This window comes from Chanodichthys erythropterus, chromosome 6 (genome assembly GCF_024489055.1).
Source record: "Chanodichthys erythropterus isolate Z2021 chromosome 6, ASM2448905v1, whole genome shotgun sequence".
NCBI classification, from domain to species: domain Eukaryota; kingdom Metazoa; phylum Chordata; class Actinopteri; order Cypriniformes; family Xenocyprididae; genus Chanodichthys; species Chanodichthys erythropterus.
This window is the reverse complement of record NC_090226.1, coordinates 3,648,108-3,666,290: the sequence shown is the minus strand read 5'-3', so window position 1 is coordinate 3,666,290 and position 18,183 is coordinate 3,648,108. Positions and strand designations below refer to the sequence as shown.

Here is an 18,183-nt window from a genome sequence, read left to right as displayed (position 1 = left end):
TGTATGATGAATGATTTACTAGCAATAGTTCCACTTTACCACAATCAAATATACTTAAGTATGTCTTTAGTTGGACCTCAGCACTACTTCCACACAATTAACGTGCATTAACCCTTTAAGACCTGAAGGCTTTTTTAGAGTTTTTTTCTGAGCGACATACACAAATGTAAAGACTCATAACTCCAAAACTCTAGCAAGGAGAGTCAAAAGGTGGGTATCATTTGATAGAACACTTTTTAAATTTGTAAATTTAACACATTTTCATGCTGAGAAACTGCTGATAAAAAAGACAATATATATATATATATATAATATTATATTATATTATATTATATTATATTATATTATATATTAATTTATATTTTTTATATTATATTTTATATATATATATATATATATATATTTAGATTTTTTTTTTTTGATATGGAATTACTCAGGAAGGCAATAAGATCAGAGAAAATGTCTTTTTTGGTGATGCTTTCCTATATGAGCTGCATCTGGTTAAAATTTAGTGGTGATACCATAAAGTATAGTTGAATAAAGTGCTATTCATTTTTTCACAGCTAGATGGCGCCCACGGATGGTAAACTCCAGATTAGAGGCACTTCTCAGCACTCTTTAGGGAGTTTTTCAAAATGATTAGATGCATTAAAAAGCTGAGCTTCTAAGCTTTAAAATTATATCTATTTTGTGTTATTCCACGTTGGAAAACGAACATGGATGGTTCAAGGGATCATTGGATACACACTGCATACCGGAAAGATGAGAGACATGTTTTTAGCCAAGTATTTTACATCATTCCGTGAGTAATCTTGTGATCAACGCTATATATTATGTTGATTCATTTTAATCGTGAGAATCTGCTTTAAATAATGGTGTGCCATTTTCTATGATTCAGTTAGCGGCTGTGCTGTTTTTGTTATAAACGCATATTACTCAGACTCAGAGGGTGAAAACAATGGGAGCATGTGGGAGGCTTCATCTGAATGTGTAAAGTCTCTGGTTTTGTATGCAAAAATTATTTTTGTGCTACTTATATGGGTTCAGTTTTTATTGGCTCTTAAAGAGAGACACGCAAATGGGAGCGCGGGCGCTCCATCCGGTCTTAAAGGGTTACGTTCAAAATGAGTTGTTCCAATTTACCAGACTTTAAGTATACCAGTTTAGTATACAAAATACAATTTCAGGGTTTTTTTTATTAAGTACATAATATGTAAATGTATTTGTAGCATACTTAGCATGAAATAAATGTATTTCAAATACATTGTAGTATACAATGTAGTATACCCCCCCCCCCCCCCCACACACACACCAGTAGGGCTGCGGTCAATGTTGTATAAAACATAGGCTGAAGACTAACCTGTGAATATAAGACCAGAGCTCTTCCTCTGCAATAGACCCCAATCCCAAACAAAGGGATAATTAAAAAAGGGGGTGAAGAAAGCAGGAAGATGGACAAAGTTGCAGTATTGACCGTGGAGTCTCTCTCCGCTGATTAAAACAAGGTGTCAAGATTAAAGACCTGCTCAATAAACCAATTTGCTTGTTGGGAATTCAATGTCAACAGAAAAGAGAGAGAGAGAGAGAGAGAGAGAGAGAGAGAGAAAGAGAAAGAGAGAGAGAGAGAGAGAGAGAGAGAGAGAGAGAGAGAGGAGCAATGAACAGATTGAGAGACCTGCCATGAATCAGTAATGGACAAGATGGGCATTATGGGCTGTTTGACAGCAACATTTCTATTTCCATGCGGCCTGATTCTAGATGTGGTTTAATAGAGTCCCAGCAGAGGTGAAACATAGATGTGGTTTCAATATCAAGCCACAGTGATTTGAATAAAGCTGTCAAATGTGTGGATGCCTGCCTAATAAAATCACTCTTGGTCCATCAATCTAGAACTGATCCTCCAGCTTAAAACATTTAGCAATAAACACTTCTATACCTATTACATTTCATAAAGTGAATCTGATCACAAGGGAGTGGAGGAGCATTCAAAATGACAGCAGCAAACAGCATTCACTTTAATCATTATATGACTTGAGTTGGCCTTTTAATGAAAGTCCAAGGGGAAACTGATTTCTATGGAACACCAGGCTAAATCGCTGTCTTTTTTCTCTTCAGAATAATATACACTGATAAATTGCAAATGCAGAAGTTTACCTTGGTTTCAGTGAGCTGCCTCTGCAGTAGCTGCAAAGCCTCTGTATGACCCTTCTCACTGTCCTGTAGAGTCGCCAGCTGCTCCTTCATCTCCCTCTGTAAGAAAACCACAGTGCAACATGTCACATCATTTATTGCCCATTAATCTGGCAACCTCTAACCCAAAGTAATTAGTCTGAACCACTTCCAAAGCCTTTCAATGAGAGATACCACAACTCTGACAGCAATAAATGTGATACTACTTACACTACACACAACCCTTCACTGCATGATCACCCAAAATAAAAAACATTGGGCAATTCAGACATGAGATTGAAAGTGCACTTTTCTTTGCCACTGGGGTCTTTATCTTCAGTATACAGGACATAACTGGGGTGTCAGAATGGAAATGAGCTGCATTAAGACCTGAACAATGAGAAGGATTTCAATTTGATTCAACTTTGACTTGATGTCTTCAGCTTCTATGAAGCTTGCCAAGTGCTGATATCTGATAAAAGCTTTAATAGGCTATATCACTATAATTCTATCATGGCTTTGATCTAGATGGGAAGTTTCAAATTGTAAGAAAGGTACAAAGTAAGGTGGCTTTATAGTTGCAGGCAAAAAGGAAAAGCAGAAATAAACAGTGAGTCTCCAGAGAGGTCTGTGTCAGAGAAAGTGGGTCTCTGCTGCAGTGGACGTGGCAGAATTGGGACGACGGGGCCATGTTTGCTCGCCTGGAGGCAGAATATGAACAGGCAAAAAGCACCAGCCCCTTTACAATACACCAGAGCCCGAGCTCATCTGTATAAAATATATATATTAATACATAACAGAGGGTTGCACATTTTGGGGGAAAAATATTGTATTTTAAGTTTTTTTTTTCACAGGTTTGTTGTGATTGTTTGTAGGGATGCACAATTTGGCCAAAATTGTAAGATTATATATCAATATGGCTATAATAATAATTAAGATGCACTGAAATTTGGGCTACCAAAAACACAACACAACATGGATAAGTTGCAACAGTTAAACATGTCAACACTAGCTCTGGACTGACAATATTAATTTCTCGATTTTAATCAGTAATGATATGGTTTCTTATATCTAAAATCTTTTTGTCTGTGCTGTTTTCTGTTGATGTGGGAACAAAACTAAACATTTGTAGCGCGCCAGCCATCCAATAAATCACAAGACTTTGTGCTTTGTTACATTTAATATGAAAGAAAAGTCTCAATTTTAAAATTCTGCCAATTTTATTATGAAATTCAGTAGCCACCTCAATTCGAGCGGCAAGTGAACCAATCATCTCATCTCCTCTTTACTACTAGTTACAGCATGAAATAAACATGGGTGAACATCAGAAGGTATGTTGAAAGATGCATTACAACATACCGAAATGAATCCTGTCTCATGTAATCGCTCAATCAATGTTTCAACCAGGGAAAGACGTCAATTAAAACAGCTTGTAGGCTATAAAATATCACTTAACGTTATATTTACCTCAAGAATGCTATTCAATGTCCATAAACTGATTAACTAGCTAGAAAAAATAACTCTAGAGAAGAGCATTTTGCTAAATATATGCACTGTACTACATATTCATTATATTTTACTTGACCTTTTAGTGACGTGTTCATTATTTTATGTATGTGTAAATAAATCTGTCATGAAAATAAGCTATTACAGTTTATTGTCGTTAAAATGTTTATATTTCACTAACAAACTCCCACAAAAACAATTCTATTAAAAAGTTGATATTAAAAAAACTGCCTTATGTGCAATTTCAATGTATAACTTTTAGCTATCGGACTGTTGATTAATAAATTTGATTGATTGATTGATTGATTGATTGACGTCCCGGAATATTTATTTTGGTGCATCCCTAATAATCATAATAAATAGCATTACAATACTAATATTTATGGTTGTCTCGATTTCGTTTTTTTTATTCAGATTAATTGTGCAGAACTTACAAGACATCATGAATTAACTCAAGTTGTTCACAAGATTTCTTGCCTGTTTAAAATGTCAGACAAGTGAAACCTCTCAAGAACAAGCAGCACATTGTCAGGTTTCATTCATGACCTTAACACAAATGGTGAGAGATGATTTACTCAATGAAGTTTAATACTTAAGATTAAGGATTTGAACAAACCTCCAATTCTAAAGTGTGAGAAATACTTGATGCTAGCCTCAAGAAACATCACTAACTCATGCTCTTATTGTTTCAGATGGAAGTGGAAGTGGCCTCAACACCAATGAGGCCAGGTCACATATTTTATGAACAAGATTATCCTGAAAAACATATTCATCTGACATTCCAGCATCATGTCGTTTTGATAGAGGTGATTCATTGAAAATGAATGATATGACTTTGAAATGCTGTTGAATCCATTTTTCACTCTATATTTTAACGACCCAGTTCACTAACACTTAAAAAGTGAACCACAATATTTCCGGCAGTATTATTTGATGGCTTTGAGACTCAAATACATGCAAGCATTGAAATAGTTATTAAATTGTATCCAGGACGAGGAGCAGAGGAAACAATTTGTTTCTTTATAAAGCTCATTACTTCAGGGAAATGCTGTCTGTGCTCTACAAGTACTTAAACGCCCTTCCCAGCATCCAAACCACCTGGTTTCAGTATGCATGCCTGATAGATGAGAGTAGACTTTGATGTGTCGAGTAAAAGCAACATAACCAACCGGTGCACTTTAGAAGTAAAATGCAACTGGTTATTGGATCATTATAGACCATACATTTTTTATGTGCCATTTACCTCCACCTTTCAAAAGTGTATTCAGAGAACTAACAACTTCTTTAAACAAAAAAATTATCTAATGTTGCAGCACGGAGCCTGCAAATGAATATTTTTTGCAGCAAATCAAGTTAGCACGCTCAAAATGTCTGAACAAAGGACTGAGTGTGCTGAGTGCGGAGAGCACAGAGCACTGGAGGTCAGAGGCGGCCCACGTTTATATCAATCTGAGCTGGCGTGAGGAAGTCTGACATGACATTTCCCCAGGATCCCACAGAGCAGGGTGAAGAAGGTCACTGAAGGCTGATTGGAAAACTTATTTCACTCTGGCTTTACTCATCTTTGCGTTTGCATTTGAGCAACATATTCATAATAAAATGGAAGTGCGTGTAATTATATGCGATTTATATAATTACAAATTTTTCATTTTCTTCACAGGCATTTCAGAAAGACACCAATCCAACAACTCTGAATTAATTTTAAAGCCAAATACTGTATAAGCTTTTAATTTTCTGACATGTTGTCCCTTAAAAGGGTCCTTGATTATGATTTCACTTTTTTCACTTTAGTCTGTAATGTTGCTGTTTGAGCATAAACAACATCTGCAAAGTTACCACGCTCAAAGTTCAATGCAAAGGGAAACAAACAAATGGCTGGTAGGGACTACAATGAGGGTCTTCCCTGGTTAGGGACATCACAAACCCTAAAATTTACATAAACACTGCACCCAGGAACACGCAACAAAGGGGTTGAGGCCATGTTGGGCTGCTTTAGAGAAGAGGAAGAGTTGTTGTAGTAGAGGGTTGCATCATTTTACACCGGACTGCTTCACAAACGAGAGTCAATTCAACACTGGATTTGCACAAAAGATTGACATGACAGCACATGCTAGTCAATGAGTTGAATCAACTCCACAGCAACTACATAAATGTATCCACTAACCAATTAGAAATGTCCAGTTTCATTCTAAAAGTTGTAAGTTCTTCCTGAGTCTCTCCATCAGTGTCGACTCCGGTTTGAACAATGTAAGGCTGAACACTGTTACTGACAATCCTCATTTTGGCTGCGTGAAATTCTCCAGCTTTGTTGTTGTTGAGCAACCGAAGCGAGAGCTGTTAAAGCTCCGCCCTCTTCTGGAGAGCAGGCCAGGAGCAGCAGCTCATTTGCATTTAAAGGGACACACAAAAATGGTGTGTTTTTGCTCACTCCCAAATAGGGGCAAATTTGACAAGCTATAATAAATGATCTGTGGGGGATTTTGAGCTGAAACTTCAAAGACACATTCTGGGGACACCAGAGATTTATAGTAGGCTACATCTTGTGAAAAAGGGCATGAATGGTCCCCTTAAGAAAGAATGATGAACTACTCCCTCTAAATCAAATAATGTTATCCAGCCAGTCTACGCTACCCTGCAAAAACTCACCACAAACCTAATTGCAAAGCTTTTGATTTTCCACTGTAACCGCAACAGCAACCTCTCTGACTGGTGGTTCTTTTTATCAGTATTGTGTAGTTCTGCACTGGAAATATGGCAAACAAACAAATCCACAGACTTTTGTGAAAGTATATAACATCCATCTTCTAAAGTTTGGCTGTTAATACTAATAAACTTTCGCAATGGAGATTTGGAATTGCGTTTTTGCTTCAGGAACCCTAGTGTTGAGCTCGATTCAGCTATATTGTTCATTCCATAAACTTCCTCAAAGGTTCATTAAACCACCACCTGCTTAGAAGCTAAAGATACATTCGAACTGCTGGCACTGATGAGAGTGAAGGAGATAATCAAGGGTGCATAAATAATGAAATGCACCAGGCGTGCTCAAAATACTTCACGCGTCTCTTCAAACCCTGAGAACAAATGCATTCTAAGTGGAGCAGTTTGACGTCATTATTGATGAACCTCGAGTGAAAGACCAGGAAACTTGCACAGAATCATCAGATGGTGAACATCTTTTCATTCCTGAAAAACCCCTCCATCACTCAGATGACACAAAATGCAGAACCACTCACTCACACAGCAATTTGTTGTCATCAGGAAATAGTTTGCCAAATAATCCAACTCCACAGTACTCATCAGCCCGAAGGGTCACAATCAAGGACACTTTGGCATAACCTTGCATAGCCAGTGTCATAATTCTGCAAGGCAGCAGGATGCGAAGTAATAAACAGCCTGGATGCACAAGGCCGGTCCTGCCGGCCCTCTTTATGACTCGTGTGTAAAACACATCTGAAGATGACAGCAAATGTGTCATCTGCTCTCCTTCTTTAACAGGGTCCAATCAAACCAACTCAACCACATATAAAAAACATGAATCATAAGGGTAGTGGACACATGTGAGTCATTTGGGCATCTCAGTGAATCACTTGCAAGGACACAACATGTCTGTTTGCTAGACATCACTACAAGTTGTTTCTGATGTCAACAGAAGATATCTGAATTAAAAAAAAAAACAACACCTATCACCACGAAATCTTATACTTCTAAAAAGGTTGTTCTTTACACAACAGATGTGGGTGCTAGAGAATCCTTGGATTGCATTGTAACGTAAACAACCAAACATAATACATGCAGTGTGATTTCTGCAAGTTTCAGCAGAATGAGTGTCACAGACAAAACAGTTACAGACATACTGTTGTCTTGTTTATTAGTAAACGATTAAGTGTTTCTTAAAAAATAATCCAATTTCATTCAGTTAATTATTCATTTTAATTTACCGTTGCTCCCTCAGCATTGTGTTCAAAACACTCATTAACTAGTTATCCTAAAGGGTTAGTTCACCCAAAAATTAATTTTCTGTCATTAATTGCTCACCCTTATGTCATCCCAAACCTGTAATAACTTTCTTCATCTTTGAAATACAAATTAAGATATTCTTGATGAAATCCAAGGTTTCTGAACTAGGGGTGGTGAAAAAAATCGATTATTGATTAATCGCGAGTATGTTATGGACGAGTATGAATCGATTATTACATTTTCAAAAATCGATTTTTTATTTATTTATTTATTTTTATTTTTTGCATTATTTTATTTTGTAAAAAATGTTATACCGGGAGTTGAACGTCACGAACGCGCCCAGTTCCAGTTAGCAAGCGCGTGTAACGGCAGCCAGAGCAGGTGTGTAAAATGGAAGAACCAGGAACGAGCAACCAACCGATCCACCCAGCCAGGGGCGGACTGGCCATCTGTGTGATCTGGAGAATCACAGAACGGCCGGTACTCCAGGACGGCCGGCCGGCAGGCCGGCCCACCACCCACCGCCACGCACGCAGTCATCATCTGTTTTTTTCCCCCACTAATCTGTTTCACACTCCAGTACTGTAGGGGGCAGCAATGCACCTTTAAGTTGGATGCCAGCTGCACTGGCCGTGGCCGCCAAGTAAGCAGCAAAGACGTTAGATCAGTGATCTCAAACTGCCGGCCCGCAACTGATCTCAAAAATAAAACATAATCCGGCCCGCTAAATTATTCTTTTTCTTATTCTCTAGTTGCTACCTGTCTGATATGCAAAGAAAAAGTCGCCGTTCTAAGGGGCATTCACATATCGCGTCCGCGCCGCATTCTCCTTTCCAATGCGCTTTCGCTCCAGTGGCGTCTGTCGTTGCTATGCAACCATGAGCCGCGCTCTCAATCGCTTCTATTATGAGCGCGCCTGCCTAAATTACAGTAAAAGCACTCGACTTTAAGTCACAAGCGCCGATTTAAACCACCGAAACTTTTTCTTTACCTTGACATGTTTCGACTGCAACCTGCAGTCTTCCTCCACCTGAACACATTGTCTTTCTAGAAGAAAATTGTCCAATTTCTACAGTATGTTGGTTCTGATCTACTTCCTAAAGGAAATAAGCCTTTCATTTATTTGTTATTGTTTAGTTCAACTTGATGAGTCACAACACAATGTGATGTATTCATTTCTGTGTTCTACAGAACATAAGCTACATACAAATAATTCTGAAGTTATAACTACAAGACACAGAAAGTGCTTTGAGTTGTTGTTACTCAATGAAAGAGTTAAGTAATTCAGTAGCTGACTTTTTTTTTAATACTGCAATCACTTTGTAGTGTATTTTCGTTTACTGTTGTGAAATGGAAAATCAATAATCGCTAATCGAGAATCGTTAATAATCGAAAATCGACTGTAATCGAATCGGGACTTCAATAATCGTAATCGAATCGAATCGGGAAATCAGACAGATTAACCACCCCTATTCTGAACCACACACGTCATTGCACCTTTCAAGGCCCAGAAAGGTAGTAAATACATCGTTAAAATAGTCAACATGACTACAGTAGTTCAACCTCAATGTTATGAAGCAACAAGATAAAAAAAATAAATAAAGATAAAAAAATAAATAAAAAAATAATAATAAAAATTCAACAATTTCTTCTCATCCCTGTCAGTCTCCTATGCAGTTGACGTAGTAAACACAGTGTAGCGCTTCCGGGTTCTACGTCAGAATGCCGGCTCAGTATTGGCCGATGCCATTCACGTGAGCAGCACGACACATGCGTGTGATGCTGACGCAGGAGCTGGCCAATAATGAGTCAGAGAATGCGTAGAAGAATGACAGGGGAGAGAAGATATTGTTGAATAAAGTCTTTGTTTTTGTCGTCCCTTCATAACATTAAGGTTGAACCACTGTAGTCACATGGACTATTTTAACCATGTATTTACCTTTCTGGGCCTTGAAATTTGTTATGACATTGCTATGTATAGGGAGATCAGAAAACTCTCGAATTTCATCAAAAATATCGTAATATTTGTGTTCCGAAGATGAACGAAGGTCTTACGTGTTGGGAATGATATGAGGATGTGTTCACACTTGTCATGTTTGGTTCGATTAAAACGAACCCTAGGGTGACTACTTTGTTAGTGCGGTTCATTTGAACATGTGTGAACACTGCCATCCGAACCCTGGTGCGCACCAAAAAAGCGGACCGAGACCGCTGAAAAGATGGGTCGTGGTCCGCTTCCAAACGTACTCTGGTGCGGTTCGAATTATAAGAACGCAACACGAACCAAAGACATGTAAACAAACCAAAAACAGGAAGATGAGACCCTAGAATCCTCGCGCATATCGGTTTTACTCGTCATAGTCGTGAGTTTGCCCATCACAGGCATCAGACACGTGTCTCCACGCAGCAGATCGTTTGTGTGTGTGACACATTTAAAAAGCTCTTCACAAGTTCCCAGCTTGCTAAAATACCATCATATGCAGACTATGCACACACAACAAGCGCATGTATCTCAGCACACAGCATTGTTTTGGATATTCGGTAAGTTCAGTCTCAAAATAGGCAATGCGTCATAAAATGATCAATCAGAATGTATGTATGTATCAGAATGTGTGAATGTATCCCTATGCCTTTAGGTTCGGTGATAAAATTGCCAATCTGAATGCTTTATCGGACCAGGACTAAATGTTTATGTTGGTTTTTTTGGGTCCAGACCAAACGAACCAAACTACAAGTGTGAACGCACCCTAATTAATGACAGAAATTTCATTTTTGGGTGAACTAACTCTTTAAATGTAAAGCCAAGGTCAAGGCAAGGTAACAAGGTATAGGTAAGGTAACACACGTCAAGGTAAGGTAACACAAAGTATAGTCTTATAAATGCACGTTTATTTTTTTAAAATATTGTATATATCTATATATATATATATATATATATATATATATATATATGTATATATATTTATATAAACACACACACACACACACACACACACACAGTGGGCACGGAAAGTATTCAGACCCTTTGCTCAGTATTTAGTAGAAGCACCCTTTTGATCTAATACAGCCATGAGTCTTTTTGGGAAAGATGCAGCAAGTTTTTCACACCTGGATTTGGGGATCCTCTGCCATTCCTCCTTGCAGATCCTCTCCAGTTCTGTCAGGTTGGATGGTAAACGTTGGTAGACAGCCATTTTTAGGTCTCTCCAGAGATGCTCAATTGGGTTTAAGTCAGGGCTCTGGCTGGGCCATTCAAGAACAGTCACAGAGTTGTTGTGAAGCCACTCCTTCGTTATTTTAGCATTGTCTTGTTGGAAGGTAAACCTTCGGCCCAGTCAGAGGTCCTGAGCACTCTGGAGAAGGTTTTCGTCCATGATATCCCTGTACTTGGCCGCATTCATCTTTCCCTCGATTGCAACCAGTCATCCTGTTCCTGCAGCTGAAAAACACGCCCACAGCATGATGCTGCCACCACCATGCTTCACTGTTGGGACTGTATTGGACAGGTGATGAGCAGTGCCTGGTTTTCTCCACACATACCGCTTAGAATTGAGGCCAAAAAGTTCTATCTTGGTCTCATCAGACCAGAGAATCTTATTTCTCACCATCTTGGCAAACTCCATGCAGGCTTTCATGTGTCTTGCACTGAGGAGAGGTTTCCGTCGGGCCACTCTGCCATAAAGCCCCGACTGGTGGAGGGCTGCAGTCATGGTTGACTTTCTACAACTTTCTCCCATCTCCTGACTGCATCTCTGGAGCTCAGCCACAGTGATCTTTGGGTTCTTCTTTACCTCTCTCACCAAGGCTCTTCTCCCCCGATAGCTCAGTTTGGCTGGACGGCCAGCTCCAGGAAGGGTTCTGGTCGTCCCAAACATCTTTCATTTAAGGATTATGGAGGCCACTGTGCTCTTAGGAACCTTAATTTTTTTGTAACCTTGGCCAGATCTGTGCCTTGCCACAATTCTGTCTCTGAGCTCTTCAGGCAGTTCCTTTGACCTCATGATTCTCATTTGCTCTGACATGCATTGTGAGCTGTAAGGTCTTATATACACAGGTGTGTGGCTTTCCTAATCAAGTCCAATCAGTATAATCAAACACAGCTGGACTCAAATTAAGGTGTAGAACCATCTCAAGGATGATCAGAAGAAGTGAACAGCACCTGAGTTAAATATATGAGTGTCACAGCAAAGGGTCTGAATACTTAGGACCATGTGATATTTCAGTTTTTCTTTTTTAATAAATCTGCAAAAATGTCAACAATTTTGTGTTTTTCTGTCAATATGGGTGCTGTGTGTACATTAATGAGGGGAAAAAAATGAACAAATGATTTTAGCAAATGGCTGCAATATAAAGAGTGAAAATTTTAAGGAGGTCTGAATACTTTCCGTACCCACTGTGTGTGTGTGTGTGTGTGTGTGTGTGTGTGTGTGTGTGTGTGTGTGTGTGTGTGTGTGTGTGTGTGTGTGTGTGTGTGTGTGTGTGTGTGTGTGTGTGTGTGTGTGTGTGTGTGTATATATATATATATATATATATATATATATATATATATATATATATATATATATATATATATATATATATATATATATATATATATATATATATATATATATATATATATATATATATATATGTAAATAAATGTGGAAATGCGTCATCTGTCTGTGAAAAGGATTCATTATCCATAATTATTCACACTGACTCACAGCTGAGATACTGGAGGAGGTGCTTCATTAAATTATTCCGTTGTTTGTAAAACTGCTGCATCATACAGTGTAATTTTGCAAACTTAGTTTGAGTTTATTATGCACCTAGTGGGTGATTCAGCTGCACTTGCCCTCTATGCTGTCCATTACTGCGGTAATGGTGAGATCTCATGGAAGAACATCCCTGCTGTGCTCACCTGGGGAAAAAACGGTTCAGCGGATACGAGTACCCTTGTATATTATTCATTAAACACAACCTGAATATAAAAAAGGTAATATGAAGAAAAAAGCAATATGCCTGTGCACAAATCAGGCTGCTGAGTCAAGCCAAAGAGACCTCACAGCTTCTCGTCCTCTTTTCTACATATGAAAATGTGCTCAAACTGTGCCACAAATGCTTATGGCTGCTTTTCTCCCGGTATCAGCAGAGACTACAGCCTGTGTGAGGGGAGGGAGGGCCTGCACCCTGCAGTCTAAGCACGTCATCTTTGCCACAGCACACTGACACAGCTTGCAGCAGCATGACAATGCAGCTGAAATGCAGAAAATTTTATAGTGGATGCATCATAGCTTTCATACAGCAAATTCGGATCTGGACAAAAATAAATGTTCCTGCGTGATTTGCATACATTCAACTGGTTTCTCAAAACAGTGTTGAATCCAACAATTGCAAGTACAGGTTGTGTGGTTGCACCTGGTGCTACCATGAAAAGACTCGCCCCAAATGCTTTTGTGTTATACCGTCAATGTAAAATCAACAATAAATACAGTGAAGCACAAAGGCCGACTTTGTTTACAACCAAGCAAAACGTTGACAGTGCGGTTGGTGTCTATCACTGTCACGACTTGCAGCCTGAGAAGGTTTGTGCAACACGTTAGATGCCGATAACAAACAAAGATACAGCTTACAACTGACAAATCTGACCTTTTTCCTGCTGATCCAGCCCTCCCATTCAGTCCAGTGCATTGAGGAAAATGAATGCCTGCAGGTTTGATGGATGTCAGCTCTGTGGATCAAAGATGTGGCCAGCAGGAAAAGTTGCCAGCACAAAGTGGTTTGGATCATTGCTTTGACTCTCATAAACTGTGTAGAAATCGTTTGCAATACACAATAATTTGAATAAATCAGCTGAATTGGGACTAAAACCTAATCATAAAGGAAGTCAGGCAGTGCAGAAGCAATCAGCATGCTGTCACTGTCACCTCGATGGAGGCTGCCTCACCGAAAGCTGTTTTAGATCTACCTCATAAATTTCCTTTGCGGGTAAATGAGTGACTGAGTTGAGTAAACCGTGGAATTAAAAAAAAAAAAAATCCTGTCATGACAGCTGAGAATGAACTGCGTTGAGGTAACCGGCTCAAAATCTTCAGCAAAATACGATGCAAGGTAAATGGAAATGAGGGAAGTGGGTTGTATCGAGCAGAGTTTCCTCTAGAGGTTAGAATGTAGGACAAGTCGTGTAAATGATGAATGCAGCGACCCCCCTCTTTTCTCAGGACAGAGTTTAAACATAGTGCATGCAAACTCTCCTCATCCCTCCGTCTGGACCATGACAAAATGGATTTGCAATAGCATTCCAGTGTCAATAAAGGTAGCTCTTCAGAGATTTTCCTTTGCAGGACTGAGACCTGGATTTAAGACTTGGCAATTTTTTTAAAACTGATTTGCGGTATACCATCATATTGCCAATAAGCAGAACATTATAGTCTACCCAGCAAACTTTCACCAAAGGACTCTTTCAGTAGCTTGCAGAGTAGATGATAGTTTTCATCGCTTTCATCAAGTTGCACCACTGCATGATACAAAACTGTGAACATTGAATAATAAATAAACTACTTAAAACAAAAAAACTATAAATATATAAATTCTATTTAGCTCAATATTCAGCTCTATGCTAACGTTTAAACGGATCGTAGGTGATCCATGCAGTGTTTCGGGGATTAATTGCTAAATTTCACCATTAATTCGGTACTCGCACACTTATCTGTGTGTGCAGCTGAGCTGTGCATTTCAGATTGATTCCTCTTTTGCATCTTGATGCGCTTGAATGAACACATACACACAAAATTATGTCAAAATACCAGTCTCGGCAAGTATTCTCGTAAACACAGTCAGTGAACATAGAGTGTTGAAAAAAAATCGTATGTGCATCATTATATTGGATCCGTGCATTCGATCTTAAAGTGACAGCAACCTATAAATACCTGCTGCCAAGTCATTAATGTTAAACAACAAAACACAGCATTAACAAAGATTAATAGATATATTTATACATTTAATTACTACATGTCTGTACCTGAATACACTACACTTTACTTTATTTGTAACTTTGTTATATTGTATTTATCTATGCTTGTAATCAGTGTATTTGAAAATGTGTAGATGCTGATGTATAAAAAATAAATACAATTTAGAAATATTAAGAAATAAATAAAATATTTTAATGAAATTATATGTCATTAATTAAAAATAATTTAGAATGTAAATATTTAAGAAATATTAAAAGTCACTAAATTACTATGCAATATATAAAACATTTTGAGGTTGAATTTCCTGCCAAAAACTATTATGAGATAGTATATCTCATTTTTATGTATATAAAAAAATATAAAATGAGATATACCATCTCTCTCTCTCTCTCTCTCTCTCTCTCTCTCTCTCTCTCATATAAATAAATAAATAAATAAATAAATATATAAATTATATATATATATATATATATATATATATATATATATATATATATAGTATTATATTATATTATATTATATTATATTATATTATATTATATTATATTATATTATATTATATTATATTATATTATATTATATTATATTATATATATATCCATCCATCCATCCATCCATCCATATACACCTGCATTTATACATCAATAGAAAAGTACTGAATATGGTGGGTATGAGGGGAGTCTTGTCGATTTGCCACATTAGGCAGAACCCTGGGTTTTGGCAGGCACTGTGTGTATTGCCTGCTGCTTCTACTGAAAGCTGCCAAAAGGACTTGTTGAAGTCACAAAGGCCTTTAAGAGCGAGAAAAAGACAGAGCTCCAAGCGATTTGAACTTGCTGTGCAGGGAACAAGGAATAAAACAGAAAATTAGGCAGAACTGACACATCAGTTAGGCACTTCATTCAAAAGCAACAGGGGTTTGGAACAACACACATGTTGACATGAACCATCCTAAAGCAAGCAACCTTGCATGGTGCACTGAGAGTATCAAGCCATCTACATTAGATACCATCTATATTAGATCATCTAGAGTAGTTTGCTCAAACATGCCCTCTCTTCAACAGATGCATCCCAGCACTCCACAGAGACAGGGAGAGGCTTCCTTTACAATCCTGTTGGCAGGAAGTGCTAGTATAGAGGGGGGAGGTCACCTCCAGTGAGGCTGTGGAGTGGAAAACACTGTCCACAAGACTGTTTAATAGCATTAACTTAGATAAAGAAGACACCTCTGGTTTATTCATTTTGGCTCAGATTGATGGTACTTTAGCCAAAATACATGTTTGTTTTTTTCACCCCAATTGTCTCTCCAGTAACTGTGAAAAGACCATTTATTTTAAAGCAACACAAGCCGGCATGAAACTGAAACTAAAAATATCCTTTACTGGGGAGATTATGGCAAAGCCCAATATATAATCATGTCATCTTAAAAAAAAAAGCTTCTTAGGATTAAATAAAACCTCTGATACTCAGCTTGTTGCTTATATATATATATATATATATATGTGTTTATTGCAAAATATTCAAATGTGTTTGATGGTGTAAAGACACTTGCAATTTCACAGTTTGCAATGATTCATTGGGCAGTCACTGCTGAGCTCTTTTCTACTGTAACAGCAGCTTCTCTGATTGGAGGATTTCTCTTAAGGATTGGCTACTGTAGTTCCAGGAATTATGCTGGCGATTTTTTATTTAAAAAAAAATTTGAATACACGCTGACTTTAACTTTATGGCATGTATGAATTTAGTACTATTCTTAAAGGGTTAGTCCACCCAAAAATGAAAATGATATAACTTATTACTCACTATGTTGTTCCACACCCGTAAGACACAAATTAAGTATATATATTTTAAGTATATATATATTTTTAATAAAATTACGGGTGTGGAATGACATGAGGGTGAGTAATTAATGACATATTTTTCATTTTTGGGTGAACTAACCCTTTAAATGACAGTGGATTGGTGACTCATTTGTGAAACATGCAATAAGAGAGCCTTTTGCCCATTGTTGTCAACAGTTGATTATGAAAAATAAGAGAAAAAAATTCAGCTATGGAGAATGTGAGTGGGATTTTTTACTTCAAGAACCTTACTAACTAAACACTTTGACCATCTAAATTTAACTTTTTGCATTCAGAAAGCATTAACACATGGCCATAAGTAGAACCAGACCCATTAACATATAAACCCAAACTTGATTCAACAATCTTAAACAGCCTCTGTTTCCAAGTGTCCTCTTTTAGCTCCCAGCAGAGTCATCTCATTCTGGTCCTACAGCAGACAAAGCGACAACTGTTTGACAATAAATGGCTTTGGGCAGCGGATGTCAAAAGTGGTAGAACAGAGCTGAACACAGCACTCAAAACACACTTCAAAATGGACGAGCAGCTTCCATTTACTCAGCTGCTGAAAGAGTCTAATGTGTCCAATGAGCCTTGCAACGGTCACTAACAGCTCCATCTAAGGCCGGTTGCAGAATGAAGAAAAACCCTAAATTGGTTCTTCAAGGTGAACCATGTAATTTCTCCAGTAGCGTAACGAAACAAAATGACATCCTTCACCCTTAAGGACAGTTATTAACATCATGCATCATAGATTAACATCACGCTGTGTTGAAATCAAAACAGTCTTTTAGCGTTTAAGCTGTGATTCCATTTCCCAGTAGTGATGTTACGGTGAGGAAATAAACTTGCGTCAACACCGGTATTACGATAACACCAGGGGTGGGGGGGGGGGGGGTTGGTATTGTATATAAAATTTGCAGACATCAGGGAGCTGCTACCAGTATGTGAGGTATTGAAATCGCTTTTGAATGTACCCTTGTAGGGCCCTATAAAATCCGTTTTATTTTTTCCCAAATTCCGTTTCCGAGCATGTCTAATTAATTGAATTCTTAAAAAAAAAATATATATTAATTATTTAAAAAATATATTTTTATGATTTTTTTTTTTCTCCAGAAGTTCTGTTGTGTAATTAATTTTTTCTGGCAATCGAATGAACACATACCATTTAATTTATCTTTTAATCATGAAATTAAACTTTTTTGTCAAACAATGTGCTGCACAACAGAGCTATACTGTTAAAATTAAAACATGGAAGAAACACTGAGATTATTGTTTAAAAATATATTTTAACAATTTATTATTAAATTAATTTATCTAAATTCTACTGTACAACAGTAATATGTTTCTGTCAAGTTAAATCAAACTTTTATTTTGACGGTTTGCCTAGAGCTTTGAGTTTCTCAAGACTTTCAGAGCAGCTCTGGAGATGAATTCGTGCGTTCATATAGTGAGGTGACAGAGGACGAAAACATCATATGTGTTCACATATCACACTGTCGCATGTGCTTCAGCATGCGTGCGCCCGCGCGATTGTGTGTGAGGCGGTGTGAGGTAAATGAAATCATTCATTTCAGAGGCACATAGGCATGCAGGATTCAGGTTTAGTCTTTTTGCGGTTTAATATTCAGTCACTAGTCTATATCGCGATTTAATTTACGTGTACTGACCTGCTTTTAATTCATTCATCCACAAAATTCTGCGTTATATAGTAAATTCCGTTTTTATGACTATATTCTGCGATTCCGTTCGCG

General features: G+C 37.7%; 1 protein-coding gene across 5 annotated transcripts in view; it reads right to left on the bottom strand.

Annotated features, from left to right (window-relative positions):
* The window catches only part of LOC137021397 (E3 ubiquitin-protein ligase TRIM62-like), a 55,690-nt gene that overhangs the window by 12,969 nt on the left and 24,538 nt on the right, over positions 1–18,183 (bottom strand). For all 5 annotated transcript variants that reach the window (XR_010895312.1, XR_010895314.1, XR_010895313.1 and 2 more), the window contains exon 3: positions 2,155–2,250. Coding sequence is in view for 2 of the 5 variants with exons in the window: in XM_067387760.1 (XP_067243861.1) it covers positions 2,155–2,250 (96 nt within the window). In the remaining 3 variants the exon portion in view is untranslated. The remainder of the gene's footprint in view (positions 1–2,154; positions 2,251–18,183) is intronic.